The following is a 14,351-nucleotide window of genomic DNA, read 5'->3' as shown; positions in this document are numbered from 1 at the left end:
GTAATAATTTTATTCAGCAAGGATGCATTAAATTGATCAAAAGTGATAGTAAAGACTTTTATAATGTTACAAAAGATTTCTATTTCGAATAAATAATTTTATTTTGAAAAAAAAAATGGGGCACTAAATCAGCATATTTAATTGATTTCTGAAGGATCATGTGATTCTGAACAATGGAGTAATGACTGCTGAAAATTTAGCTTTGCCATCACAGGAATAAATTACATTATAAAACAGGAAGTTATTTTAAACTATAATAATATTTTAATGTAATAATAATTTAAAATATATTATATTAATGTTTTTATTCTGTATTTTTTATCAAATAATTGCAGCCTTGGTGAGCATAAGAAACTTCAAGAAAAAAAAAATTTGAAACTCCAAACTTTTGAACGGAAGCGTGCAACATGAAAGTTATAATGGATATATTAAACCCATTTTCAAGGACACATGAAGAGATGTGAGACAGGAACTCTCTGTAGCTGTGAAGCAGAACAACTTCAGACCTGATTTGATGTGTCACTTGCTCTTTGCATCTCTTTTTAGAAGCACTGTTAGAGGTGAAGTGACACTTTGCTAAATGTGTCTTGTTGTTGACTATTCATTTGTTGATACTGTTATTGCATTGTTTGAAAATGTGAACCCAGACAATACATAGCCTGGAAATCTGTAACATCAAAGAACAATTCAGGACAAGAGGATTCAGAGTATTCAGTGGTTAACAACAACAAAAGGGCAATTAGCAGACTGGCTAATAGGGGAGCATCTGCGTTTGTGCTATTAATGGCACTTAGCAATGGACTGTTCAAACTGAAAGAGAGTTTTTGCATGTGAATAATACTTCATTTTCTTTTAAATCTGCTGGACTCAGTTCAATAATTCAGTCAGATTCAGTTCAGTATTATAGTCATATAGTCATTTGACAGTCACAAGCTGTCAGTGCATTTCTGCATGTAGGTGCATGTCTGTTGTAGGTATGAACAAGTGGTTGGTAAAGTTGAAATAAAGTGATTAGTTAACACACCCCACCCAGCTCTTTTCTCTAAAAATAGTGATTACACCACTCTTACTCCTGGTTAACCACTCCTGGTTCTTTGTTCCATATTGCCAAGATACCTGTAACCAATGCACAAAAATTAAAAACAGGCACATTAACAACTATTGTTTTAATCTGTTTGTAATAGTATAATCAAGTTGTGTCAATGCCATGTGACTAATCACAGGAAAATAATCATGACTTGAAAATGTCATGACTTTGCTTGTTGGCTGATGGCACAACACATTTATAATCCTGAGTAAAGGACAGTTAAGAAGATCTGACATTTTATAGCTGTGCAAATGATTGGCTCAATGAGTATGTGCACAAATGAAGCTGCTTTACGGTGAAAAGGCTCTTTAGTTGGAGTCAGTGTTGTTGTGTGAAGTGCTAATGAGAGCCTGATAAACTCATCGTTGTTGTTTTTGGTTATCCCACTCGGTGCAGGACAATACAAGAGCGCGAGTTGCTCTGTCCTCAGCATTCATTAAGACCCAGATCCACTGACCTGTGCTGTGCTCTCACAGTAATACTCTCTCTCATGGGACAGGTTACCAGAGCCAGTGTGAACTGTGGACACATCCCATCCAGAGCTCTTGAATATTATCCCCTAATTTTCTCATAAATACTGTATTTGCCAAAATTCTCCAAAAATATCCCTTTATAGTGTATGTTCCCCATCTGTAACTGATTTGAACATTGAGGAATACAAGGACTTGTAACTGTAGGATCACTTCCAAAACTTCTCCAAGTCCCCCATTGCTCTGACCCCTTGATACAAAGCTGTACTTTGTGTTTACAAAAACCTAAAGGAATCTTGCTGAAATCCGGAGCCCTACTTTCTGTTACTGTGTTGTAACAATCTGAAAGTAAACAACATCATTCCCTCTTAGCGTTTTGCATTAGTCATATGGCTCATTTCTCATTCCTTTGCCACAAAGTGATTTTGTATGTCAGTTATCATCCGAGATTGTGTGCATGGTTAGCACAGTTTAATTTCTGTAATGTGACCTTTCTAAGTAAAACTAAATATTTATAGGGAAATAATGTAAAAGTGGACTTGATTTCATCCATCAGGATTTCTTTAGATCTTAAAAGTAGGCCGTGATATTTTTGGTTAATATTTTTCCACATTTGTCAGCAGAAAAAAAGTCATTTCAGAGGTAAAGAAAGTTGTTACATTTTGATGACACTGTGAAATCTTACATTTTTTTCCTTTAGACTATGCCCTGATGATTCATGCATAATTAGACCAGGGACATTTATTAAGAAAGTGAACACCAACAGTTTTCTAATATATCTGTGAAATCACAAATATGAACTTCGTTCAAAAGTTTGGGGTCAGCACTTTTTTTTTTTCTTTTGGAAAGTAATACTTTTATTCGGAATGGATGAATTAAATAATTGTTACAAATGTTTACTATTTCAAATAAATGCTGTTCTTTTGAACTTTCTATTCATCCAAAAATCCTAAAAAATATGTATCACAGTGTTCACAAAAATATTAAACAGCACAATTGTCTTTAACATTAACAATAATAAGAAATGTTTCTTGGGCACCAAATCAGCATATTTTAAAATTCAGCTTTGCCATTACATGAATAACTTACATTGTAAAATGTTAAAATAGAAACATTTTTTTTTTTTTTAGTTTGTACTTTGTATTTATTTTAGTACTTTTATAATAATGTTTTTACAATATTACTGTTTTACTATATTTGTGATCAAATAAATGCAGCCTTGATAAGCATAAGAGACTTCTTTCAAAAACATTAACAAATTTACTGATCATAAACCTTTGATTTTAAGTGTATATTATAAAAAATTGAAATGCAATTTGTCAAAGGTGTTTAAGTCAAATTCAGCACTTTCTACTACTGTACTTTAAGGCATGATAAATGTAGTAGTGTTGTTGTATTGCTATGATGACCTGATGTTGTTGAATCTGTCCTCACAGGTGGAGGTTATGATGCACAACAGCTCGCAGAAGGAAGGACTTGAGCTAGGCACCCTGCTCAAAACTCCTCAGGTGCAGGTCTGTCTCCATCACATGTGCACACATCCCCCAATTTCTCCTCTGTTGCTGTGCCGATGACCACAGCTTTGATCACAATCCCTGTCCGAGAGCCTGAGCTCTTTTGAACTCTATAACATGACGTTGAGGTCAGACTGATGTCTACTCTGTAGAACTCTTTGGCTTTTATCCTGAATATAACCCATCATCTCTGGCTCTCTATATCCTTCAGGCACTAATGATGGCCCATGACAGTGTGGCTGAACAAGAGATGCAGCTGGAGCCTCTTGTTCCTTCTGTCAGTCAAAGTGAGACTCTCACCCAGTGGGGAGGGGAGACTGTCAAAATCGTGCGGATTGAGAAAGCAAAGGACATCCCATTGGTGAGGACGTTCTTTCATTGCTTTTCCTCAGAATATTATGCACTTCTTGACATTTGACCTGTATTTTAGCTTAATGTGCACATGCGTATTTATGCAGGGAGCGACTGTTAGAAACGACATGGACAGCGTAGTCATCAGCCGCATCGTGAAAGGAGGGGCAGCAGAAAACAGTGGCCTTCTGCATGAAGGAGATGAGATCCTGGAGATCAACAGTGTGGAAATCCGTGGCAAAGATGTCAACGAGGTCTTCGACATCCTGGTAATTACTTTAAAAAAAAGTTGGCAGGAAGAAGTCTGTTAGGTTTTTAAGTACTGAAGTATCCAAAAACATTCTTAGGCCACTGAACACTGAATGTTGTTGTTTTTCCATGTTCACAGGCAGACATGCATGGCGTACTGACTTTCGTTCTCATTCCCAGCGTGCAGATCAAACCACCTCCTATTAAAGAGACTGTGGTGAGGCCTTCAGTCAGAACTAAATTAATTACTGCTTGAGTAAAGCAGTGCATAAATAAAACTTATCAGTGATTAAACCCATGTCCCTGTATTCACCCAGATGCATGTGAAGGCACATTTTGACTACGACCCCTCAGATGACCCCTACGTTCCATGTCGAGAGCTCGGCCTGTGCTTTCAGAAGGGAGATATCCTCCACATAATCAGCCAAGATGACCCCAACTGGTGGCAGGCCTACAGAGACGGGGATGAAGACAACCAGCCTCTTGCTGGCCTGGTCCCTGGTACTGTATCTCACATGCTATTCTGTGGATCCAGATTCTTGTTTAAATATTTCTTCCTAGTTTTTTTGGCATTGACTTTCACACATACGTGTCTTTTTCTCACTGATTGTCCAGGCAAAAGTTTCCAGCAGCAGAGAGAGGCAATGAAGCAAACCATAGAGGAGGATAAAGAGCCTGAGAAATCAGGTTAGGGTCGCAGAGCTCATGCACACTCTTAAATGCATGTGCGCACAGCTCTAAATTCTCATCTTCTCTTGACAGGAAAACTTTGGTGTGCAAAAAAGAACAAGAAGAAGCGAAAGAAGATGCAATACAATGCTAATAAAAATGATGGTGAGTTTTTCAGACTGTTGTTGAGTTCTACAGTAGTTTGTTGTAGTTTCTCCATCTCATCCATTTCCTATTGTTCTGCAGACTTTGAAAACGAGGAGATTCTTACATATGAAGAGATGGCACTATATCACCAGCCAGCCAATCGCAAACGGCCCATCGCTCTCATTGGCCCACCAAACTGTGGTCAAAATGAGCTCCGACAAAGACTCCTCTCCAGTGAGCCGGACAGGTTTGCTGGTGCTGTTCCTCGTAAGTATCAGAAAACATACTGTTTTTCAGCTTGTGTTACTATGTAATGTCCTGAGCTGCAAACTCTCTTTGCCACAGACACCACACGAAGCCGTCGTGATAACGAGGTGAATAGCCGCGATTATCACTTTGTGTCCCGTCAGGCCTTTGAGATGGACTCTGCAGCAGGGAAGTTCATAGAGTCTGGAGAGTTTGAAAAGAACCTCTATGGCACCAGCACAGATTCAGTCCGACAAGTCATCAACACAGGCAAAATCTGCCTCCTCTGTGTACACACTCAGGTGAGATGGACCACTCAGAACACCTAAAGGCCGGGACACACCAAGCCGACGGTCGGCCGTTGGCCAATGTCAGGCCGACGGCGAGCGATGGTCGGGCTAGTTTGTTTGGTGTGTTCCACTCGTCGGGCTCACATCGGCGGCAATTTGCCCGATTCAACATGTTGAATCGGCGTTGGGGCCGTCGGTGCGAGTGAGAGCTCTGATTGGATGTTCAGTTTAGCGAACGAGTCAGTACCCAAGAATTAAAGCGAAAGTGATGAAAACAAGCACATAAATGAAGGCGGTACAGACAGAAGGCTGTTTAAATGTTACGTGATCTTTCCCAGTCATTCTAATACGCGAATGTTTTCATAACAACATGAGCCGCTTAAAATGATTCAAGTTATCAACGTTACTGATGTTGAAAATGGTAAGCAAGTGCTGCTTTGTGTACGTTTCGTATATCTGCGTTTATCTCGTATATCTTTGTTTCGGTTTCTCCTTTTGAATGACGAATATATACTATTGATAGCTGCTGATATAGACAGTTCATTCCTCTCACACATGCGCAGAACGCACGTGTTAGTTTGCCGTCGGCTGTAGTCTGTGTGGTGTGTTTTGGTCCGACGCTGCCGATGTGAGGCGACAACACCTTCGGCTTTCATCGCCGCTAGTTCTATGAAGTCGGCTTGGTGTGTCCCGGCCTTTAGAAACAATGCCCTAGCACAGGTGTGACCAATTGTGTTCCTGGAGGCCACGTTGCGCAGAGTTTAGCTCCAACACACCTACCTAGAAGCTTCTAGTGGTCTTTAAGACCTTGATTATCTGGTTCAGGTGTGTTTAATTAGATTTGGAGCTAAACTCTGCTGGAAGGTGGCCCTCCAGGAGCAGAATTGGACACCTCTGCCTTAGCATTTTGGTGGCAAATTTTGGAAGTCAAGTGCCACCTGCATTTCCTTTAGGATTGTTGTTATTCATTATGTTTCTTCTCCCTTTTTAGTCTTTAAAGGTGTTGCGCAGTTCGGACCTCAAGCCCTACATTATCTTCATTGCTCCTCCATCCCAGGAGCGATTGAGAGCCCTCTTAGCTAAAGACAACAAAAACCCAAAGGTAAACATCGGCCCTGAAATATCACCTCTCAGGAGCCATTCACATAGAATGTTTTCACCTTCCACTGTGTTGATGTTCCATTGTTTTTCTATGTAAACATGCACTAGACAGACATCTTAGATCTGAGTCTCAAGCCTTTTGTAGAATCTTGTGCATGACATGGTGCTCAAACTTTTAAAGAACGCATCTTGAGCCCTTGCATTTTTTCCATTCCCCTGCCCTTTGTCTTACATTTTAAACGCAAAATCACGTTCTGGGATTACTACTCCCATTTTCATGGTTTCACACCCTTTTTGTTCTTTTCTCTTGTTTCAGCCTGAGGAGCTGAGAGACATCATTGAGAAGGCCCGTGAGATAGAGCAGAACTACGGCCACCTGTTTGACGCCGCCATCGTGAACACCGACCAGGACAAGGCCTACCAGGAGCTGCTGCGTCTCATCAATAAACTAGACACTGAACCTCAGTGGGTCCCCTCATCCTGGCTGCTCTGAGATGAAGCCCACTCACAGCGACCCCTCTACAGACGGGTGTAAATGAAGAGCAGACTGTTTGTGAATCGTACACTCTCGGGTTCCATAGAGTTGACTGAATGCCGCTGTTTTTACACTACAGAATTCAACACTAGATAAGGACACTACGTGCCCTCAGACCTAGCCAGAAGTGTCTGTCTGCACTGCGCTTTCAGCAGGCTGAGAGAATGAGAATTTTTATGTCATAATTCGGTTGATCATGGTGTGTTTTTGAGTCCGGTTACCCACATTCCAGTGAGAGAGTTACCAGCACTTGGTGCAGCAGTAGAATTAGGGCTTCGATACTGCTTTTGATAACTATTTATGATTGTAAATATTCTATATGCATGTACGTTTTTGGAGGGTTTGTGGAGGGTTTACGTTGTGGGAAAGCAACGGTATTAAAAGTCACCGTTTTAAAAGTCCAATGAGATATTCAGACTCCAGAATAGTTTGGGTTCCCTGACATTATTAGTGGACAAATATGTTCGTACACTCTGTTCTCTCCTCTTTCACCCTAAAACTCTGAGAACTCAACTACAGTGTTAGAAGAACATCCAGCAGTGAGTTCAGTGCCCATCTGAACAACTCTTTCAAGCTTACAAGACACTAAAAGGGATAACTGTCAAAGCGACTGATGCCTTCTATCCCTGTGGCGCTGCCTCAGTGTTCCTATGGCAAGCAACACTGTGATTATGACAGAGGTTAATGGTACACTTCAGGTTTTTTGAGAGTTTGCAAGGCCACATCTAAACATAGCTGCAAGATTTAAATGGCTAAATGTAAGTCTATGCTCTCTGTCTCAGTATCCACATGCACTTCCAGCACTCAGAAGTGTAACCAGTATTTGACAGCAATACAGTGAGGTTCACCATGTGAGTGTCAGTGCGGCGTAGTAGGATTTGAAAGTTCTGTGTTGTTTTTACCCATTTCAGCATGAGCAAAGGGCTTGTGTTTTAACTTGTAGTAATGCTCTACATTAGGATCTCATGAAACCTGCCAAGAACATGTCCTGGTCATATTTCGTCCTAAATCAGAAAGAAAAAATAAAAAGGCTTCATTTTCTTTAAGAATGTTTTGTGTTATCGTAATAGTCCAAATGCTGTTCAATCATTAGACTCTAATCTGAATCACTTTTGAGATTTTTTTTTCTTCCTGTTTGGTTTTGGGGTGTAATCTTACCTGGACATGTTTCATGAGATTTTTTCCCATTGGTTTTTCATGACTTTGGATGATCAAAAGTATGAAACATCAGCTCCATGTTGAGGTGAGATGTGTGTGCTGAATGTATGCTTATGAATGCATGATTCTGGGGTATGTTTGGCCCATGAGTGCAAATGCTGGAAGTGAGGAACACTTGATCTTAATGGACAGAAAGGTGTGTGTGTGTGTGTGTGTGTGTGAGTGGTATCAACTCTTTTAAAAGAAGGACTGTCAGTTATTGCAGACAAGTATTATCTCCATAGCTGATTCAAGCACACACTGGAAACAGCGTTACTGAGATTTGTTCTGCAGAACTGTTTTTACTGTTTTTTTTTTCCCTTAAGATAATCAATGTGTATTTAGAAAGCAACCTAAATATATTTTGTAAATGTACAGAATAGCTCAGCCACTAGGAGACATGCCTTTGAGGTTTTTACTCTTGTGCACTACACTTGTGTTTGTGTTGTGAGTGTGGACAGAGCCAGTAACCTGCTGTGCGACACCTCAAGTCTCGTGATCTAGTTACATGCCAGTCAACTGGAAGTAGAATGAATGAATGTAAATGAAGAATCACCTTTCCTTCTCAACTCTTTTTGTATGAAATTTACAAGTGAATTAAAGCCTAGATTAATAGTGTTTTCTCTTTTTCTTTATAGATGAGATGGTAATTGTATTTGTTTATTAAGATTCTGTGCACACACACGTACACACATATATATATATATATATATTACATTACATTTGAACCTGTTCATTTTTAGATCTTAGAAGAGAACCGTGTTGGTAAATTAATTTAAAACTCAAATGTAAAACAACAGTTATGAGGCTGCTGAAGAAATTGTGCTCAATTACTGAAATGAAAATAAAATACAAATCTTAGCGATCCTAAAAATATGAATAATAGTTCTGTAAGTTTTGTTTTATTCATTTTTAATTTAAAATAATACATTTATTGAGCAATAATGCATTGAATTTGTCAAAAGTGACAGTAAAGACTTTTTTGTAAGATATTGTTACAAAAAATAATAAAACAAATGCGGATAATTTGAACTTTCTATTCAGCACTTCAACTGTTTTTCATATTTATGATTAAAAAGAAATATGTAGCACCAAATCAGCATATTAGAATGATTTCTGAAGGATCCTGTGACACTGAAGATTGGAGTAATGACTACTGAAAATTCAGCTTTGACGTCACAGGAAAAAAAAGTCACATATTAAAATAGAAATTTTAAATTTCAGTAGGCTAATATTTCGCATTATAATTGTTTTACTGTATTTCTCATTTTTTTTAATGCAGCTTTGGTGTTTACGTAAAGTAAATATGTATTGTGGGAATTTTAAAGAACGCAAAGATGCACAAACCCAAATATTTTGTGACTTTTGGGGCATTATAACAGAATCTGCCAGTCTGACGCTTCACAAGTGCGCCTCCGAATCACTAGATGGCGGTACAGAGCAACTGAACAACGAACGCGACGATCAAAAGAAGAACTTCCTCTTCCGCCTGGTTGTCATCATGCTGATGCAGTTTCCCTTACTTCTTTTTTTTTATATATATATATATGCACTTGGGTTCTCATCATCAAATAAAGGACATTAAGTAAACTCCAGTACACTTTTATCCTACATATCGGTAAGTGAAAGAGTATGGTTGTAGAGGCAGAAAGTAGTGTGTTTTGTGCTGAATTGTTGAACTTAAGTTAAAGTTTATTTAAGTTACTGTATGTTTGATGGACAGTTTTTGTGTCTCCATTCTTAATACTTTGCCTACGTTTTTCTATAAAAATGACTGTTTACTTGAGAAGCGTTTCGTATCGGACGTCCTTTGGCTGCGTCTCAAAACCTAATGAGCTTTCTACACAGTCAGCTCTCACGATAGACTTTCCCCCTTCTGCCAGGATCAAGATGCCAGGACTCAGCTGTAGATTCTACCAGCACAGGTTTCCAGAGGTGGAAGATGTGGTGATGGTCAATGTCAGGTCGATAGCAGAGATGGGCGCCTATGTGAGTCTGCTGGAGTACAACAACATCGAGGGGATGATCCTGCTCAGCGAGCTCTCCAGACGACGAATCCGATCCATCAACAAACTCATCCGGATCGGGCGCAACGAGTGTGTGGTGGTCATTCGTGTGGATAAAGAGAAAGGTAGGGCTGTGTTTCAAACGTAAGTCTCTTGCTTTATTGGGTGCATTCCTCCTTTTAACCTGTGCTATCCGCTATCCATATTTCCACAGGCTACATTGATTTATCCAAAAGAAGAGTATCACCTGAAGAGGCCATTAAATGTGAAGACAAGTTCACAAAATCTAAAACCGTGAGTATGCCGTGTCTGCTTAATGTTGAAAAGACTTTGACCAGCTGATCAAATATCGAAATCATGGCAGAACTTGAGAGAAAGTGCTCTCATACAGGCCGTACCCTCCATTGAGGTCCTCTAGATCTGGAGCTTTGTATTCTTTCCAAAGGTCATGAAATAATTGCCTAATAATAGCTGTTCTTTGGTGCTGCAAAGATATCAGTACAACGCAAAGATATTCTCATTTAGCAGTCAAACAGCGCTCATCAATGTCAAAGTATAGTCTAGAATAAATTTCAGCTTGACGCTTCAGTTGTCAAAAATAAAAGACATTTAATATTTGACAGCTGTTATGACGGAAATGTTAAACGACTGATGGTAATGCCATTTTCAGCATATTAGGCATAAGTTTAAGAATGAATTTGTGCATAATGTTAATGAATTTAATGAACATGGTTACACCTTCCTGATAACCTTTCAGTAAATTCAGTAAGTTATTATCATCAGACTTACACTAGAACATGGTAAAATGTATGTCTATTAATATTGTTTAATGGATCTGAGCTAACATGAACTAACAATAAACAGTTGTTTTTATTAACTAACATTAACAAAGATTAGTACATACTGTGACAGATGTATTGCTCATTGTTAGTTTATGCATTTGCTAATGTTAACTAATGGGACCTTATTGAAAAGTGTTGTCATTCTAAACCCAAATGTCATTTATGATGACATTTTTCATGACCATGTTTTTGCCTTTTTCACTGACAGAGATGAAAATGAAAAAGTCTGACGTGTTAAAGCTATTGTTATCCTATTTGTGTCCTCCTTTCAATCCCACTTAGCAAGCTCAGTTCAACCTCTCTATGTCTAAAACCCCATGTATGGCCATGGTCTCATAGATGTTGTATATTTGTATGTTGTTACAGGTTTACAGCATTTTGAGGCATATAGCAGAAGTCCTAGAATACACCAAAGATGAGCAGCTAGAGAGTCTGTACCAGCGAACCGCCTGGGTGTTCGATGAGAAGTACAAGCGGCCTGGATACGGTGCCTATGACGCCTTTAAGCAGGCTGTGTCGTAAGTATGCATTCATCAATCACTTATTGACTATGAAATGACTAAAATGTTTTTATATCACGATTGCGTAAATTGCATTCTGTGCAGAGACTCTTCCATTTTAGATGGTCTTGATTTGACGGAGGAGGAAAGGGCTGTTCTGATTGATAACATCAACAGACGACTCACTCCGCAGGCTGTTAAAATAAGAGCGGACATTGAGGTGGCCTGCTATGGCTATGAAGGCATCGATGCAGTGAAAGATGCTTTGAGGGCTGGACTGAAGTGTTCAACGGAGTGCATGCCAATCAAGGTAAGAACTTTTTTGCTCCGGTTATATAAATTTACTCGGAAGTGCACCTTGTTTATGATGAATGTGTTTTTTAATTTCTGAATTAAAAATATATTATTACTATTAATGGAAAATGTTTGTCAGTCATGTGGTCGAGGTTAATAAGACTCTTTAAAAATTTTTTGAAAGGCAAGGTTAGTTCAAGTTGTAAAGTGTCATGTGGTGCAACTCCCCAAAAACGTAATGATATTTATAAATTAATTGTACTTTTTTTTTTTTTTTTAATAATTTAAAAATGTAAAAGAAATATTTATGAATTAAGAACTGTATCTTGAAAATATATTTAAAAACATTTTTTTTTTTAAACATCAAGATGTATATGCTTGCATGTCATTAAGATGTGAGGAAGTATGAACTTTTTGCTTGTTACACCACATGACATTTTTTAGAATTATTAAATATAAACTTTTTGTTGTTTGAAAATGGTTCCAAAAACGTTTTCTTAAAACAGATGAAACAGTCTAGTAGGTGTTCCTAGTGATCCAAATTTGCTCAATATTGCATTGCTTTTGTTGCAGATCAACTTGATTGCCCCTCCGCGCTATGTTATGACCACAACCACACTAGAGTGCACAGAGGGCCTTTCTGTGCTCAATCAGGCCATGGCTGTTATTAAAGAGAAGATCGAAGAGAAGAGAGGCGTCTTCAACATTCAAATGGAGGTGAGAAATGATCATAATTTCCCATTTTTCATTTTTGTCTTGTTGTATTGAATAGCATTTGACCTTATTTCAATATCGATGCAGCCAAAAGTGGTAACGGACACAGATGAGACAGAACTAGCTCGGCAGTTAGAGCGGCTGGAGAGAGAGAATGCAGAGGTGGATGGAGACGATGATGCAGAGGAGATGGAGGCCAAGACTGATGACTAGCTTGAAGAAACCCAATAAACCAGCATTGCCATAATCATTCAGGAGACTTGATTTTTTTCCGTACTGCTGGTTCGTCTGGTCCAAGTTGTAAAGTGTCATGTGGTGCAACTCCCCAAAAACGTAATGATATTTATAAATTAATTGTACTTTTTTTTTTTTTTTTAATAATTTAAAAATGTAAAATAATGAAGTCATTAAAATAATTGAAATTTAATTAAAATTACTATTTTCCTAATTAATGCTGTTCAGTTGCTTTGACACAATCTGTATTGTTAAAAGCGCTATATAAATAAAGGTGACTTGACTTGACTTGACTTGACTTGAGAGTTACAGTGAATTGTTTATCATACCACGAGGACTGAAAAGCCATTGATGGAAAGCACCGCTTCCATAATACCAGGCAGATTATGGGTGAATTGTGGCAGGCAGTGAAAGCGGAACATACATTCGTAGACAATTGCTTATCAGATGAGTTGTTGGAGGAATGCCTTCCATGAACACTAGAGTTTGGCTTTGGGAGTTTGAATAATACAGATACCATTTCAACAGTGTGGTTGTTTTAAGTGACCTTCTGTCTCCAGCCTCATTCAAGAAAGATGCAGTTTGTGGTGAAAAGGCTTTTCTTGATCAGTTTACTTCAGTTTATCAAAGCCCTCTGTTGTGGATGCAGAACTAATAAAAGCGAGCATTTTTTCCCCCCAAAGCATTTGTCATCTATATTTGTCTTTTTTTTTTTGTTGTGCTGCCTGTTTTGTCTAAGATGTTAGATATGTTATGGAATCTAACTGCCTTCACTAAATTAATTGATTTTTAGCAGATACACTACCGTTCAAAATGTTGATTTCAGTGATGCATTACATTTATCAGAAGTGACAGCAATGACATGTATAATATTGCTTTTTTTTCTTCCTTTTTTTTTTTGAGTTGTGTATATTTTGGGACTTTTTATAAAAAAAAAAAAAAAAAAAGGTTCTATCTACAAAGTATATGGAATGCAAAAACTTTTAAGCTCAATATCTCAAAACTGCAATATATTAAAATAAAATGTTTCACAATATTGGTAATGTACAATATTTTTAGTGTATTTTTGATCTAATAAATGCAGCCTAGCATAAGAAACTGATCCCAAACGTCATATGAAATAATATATTATGAAATCTGTTTTATTGTTGTTATGCTAATTATAGCTTCTAAAAAATTATATATATATATCCATGCTTTTACCCATGGTTACTATGGTATTGCCACAACTAAAATAAAGCAGTTACTAAGCTTGAAACAGTTTGCCATGGTAGCTATAGTTTTCATCGAAACCCTTGTTTATTGTTTCTGGGATCTCATTCACACAATTATAGAAAAAATAAAAAATATTTTTGAATCCAGAATGTTATTTTATTTTCTAAATAGTAAAAATGGTGATACCTGTCATAATGGGGCATGAAAAAAAAACACTAGACTTTTTTCTAGACTCGGTGTGTAATTCAGTCTCCCATAGAAAGATGGCTCTGTTGTATCACATTCACAGTTTGGCCTGTAGACTCAAACTAAAACACTTTTGTAAAGTTGCACACGCTTTCATTCCGGTATGCAACATTATTAAGCGTTTTGCTTGTGTTTTTGTGTGGAGGTCGTCAAGCAGCTGCACGTGTGGAAGATTCCACATGTATTTGAAAAACTCAGGTCAGCCTGAATGTTTCAGTTAGTTTTACAGAGCATCCTCTGAGCATTTGTAGGCCATTATGTTTATGAACACATACAGCTGGTTTAATGCATTTGCAATAATGTCCACTCAGGAGTCCTAATGTCTGTGTACATTGTATTGGTGCAGGTGTGCACAGGTTTGTCTGGCTAAATGAGACACTGGACCATGAGAGCGGCCTGTGTTGTGTTCACATGAGAAGACTTATGGCAGGAAGCCTGGAACCT

The 14,351-nt window shown here is 38.1% G+C and overlaps 2 protein-coding genes across 5 annotated transcripts in view; both read left to right on the top strand.

Moving 5' to 3' along the window:
• LOC107655321 (MAGUK p55 subfamily member 5-A-like) overlaps positions 1-7,068 on the top strand; it is a 45,656-nt gene extending 38,588 nt beyond the window's left edge. For 2 of the 3 annotated variants that reach the window (XM_016442784.1, XM_016442782.1), the window contains 11 exons: positions 2,994-3,071; positions 3,283-3,432; positions 3,530-3,691; positions 3,811-3,888; positions 3,989-4,172; positions 4,287-4,358; positions 4,434-4,505; positions 4,587-4,754; positions 4,833-5,035; positions 6,015-6,125; positions 6,441-7,068. In XM_016442784.1, the coding sequence (XP_016298270.1) occupies positions 2,994-3,071; positions 3,283-3,432; positions 3,530-3,691; positions 3,811-3,888; positions 3,989-4,172; positions 4,287-4,358; positions 4,434-4,505; positions 4,587-4,754; positions 4,833-5,035; positions 6,015-6,125; positions 6,441-6,617 (1,455 nt within the window). In that variant the 3' untranslated portion in view covers positions 6,618-7,068. The remainder of the gene's footprint in view (positions 1-2,993; positions 3,072-3,282; positions 3,433-3,529; positions 3,692-3,810; positions 3,889-3,988; positions 4,173-4,286; positions 4,359-4,433; positions 4,506-4,586; positions 4,755-4,832; positions 5,036-6,014; positions 6,126-6,440) is intronic. The other variant, XM_016442783.1, reaches the window with a different exon arrangement.
• Positions 7,069-9,332: 2,264 nt separating this feature from the next.
• On the top strand, positions 9,333-13,146 carry LOC107655313 (eukaryotic translation initiation factor 2 subunit 1). 2 transcript variants are annotated; one of them, XR_001630425.1, is made up of 8 exons: positions 9,333-9,474; positions 9,740-9,987; positions 10,077-10,156; positions 11,071-11,222; positions 11,310-11,514; positions 12,072-12,215; positions 12,300-12,475; positions 12,751-13,146. XR_001630425.1 is itself a non-coding variant. In XM_016442768.1 (8 exons), the coding sequence occupies exons 2-7, from the start codon at positions 9,747-9,749 to the stop codon at positions 12,423-12,425; spliced, it is 948 nt and encodes a 315-aa protein (XP_016298254.1). In that variant the 5' UTR covers positions 9,333-9,474; positions 9,740-9,746; the 3' UTR covers positions 12,426-12,472; positions 12,746-13,146. The 2 variants fall into 2 exon arrangements, 1 of the variants encoding a protein (XP_016298254.1); XM_016442768.1 differs by having other exon boundaries at positions 12,300-12,472; positions 12,746-13,146.
• Positions 13,147-14,351: the final 1,205 nt, after the last annotated feature.

Source organism: Sinocyclocheilus anshuiensis, unplaced genomic scaffold (assembly GCF_001515605.1).
Source record: "Sinocyclocheilus anshuiensis isolate Anshui unplaced genomic scaffold, SAMN03320099.WGS_v1.1 scaffold1096, whole genome shotgun sequence".
Classification (NCBI taxonomy): domain Eukaryota; kingdom Metazoa; phylum Chordata; class Actinopteri; order Cypriniformes; family Cyprinidae; genus Sinocyclocheilus; species Sinocyclocheilus anshuiensis.
The sequence above is the reverse complement of the archived record's forward strand: the minus strand, read 5'-3'. Positions and strand labels throughout refer to the sequence as shown.

What these genes read in the sequence shown, in the direction of transcription:
- LOC107655313 (XM_016442768.1), top strand. Translation starts at nt 9,747, where the DNA reads ATGCCAGGACTCAGCTGTAGATTCTACCAGCACAGGTTTCCAGAGGTG. An exon ending in TCGTGTGGATAAAGAGAAAG is followed by an intron (nt 9,988 to 10,076) that starts GTAGGGCTGTGT and finishes ATATTTCCACAG; the next exon opens with GCTACATTGATTTATCCAAA. An exon ending in AGTTCACAAAATCTAAAACC is followed by an intron (nt 10,157 to 11,070) that starts GTGAGTATGCCG and finishes ATGTTGTTACAG; the next exon opens with GTTTACAGCATTTTGAGGCA.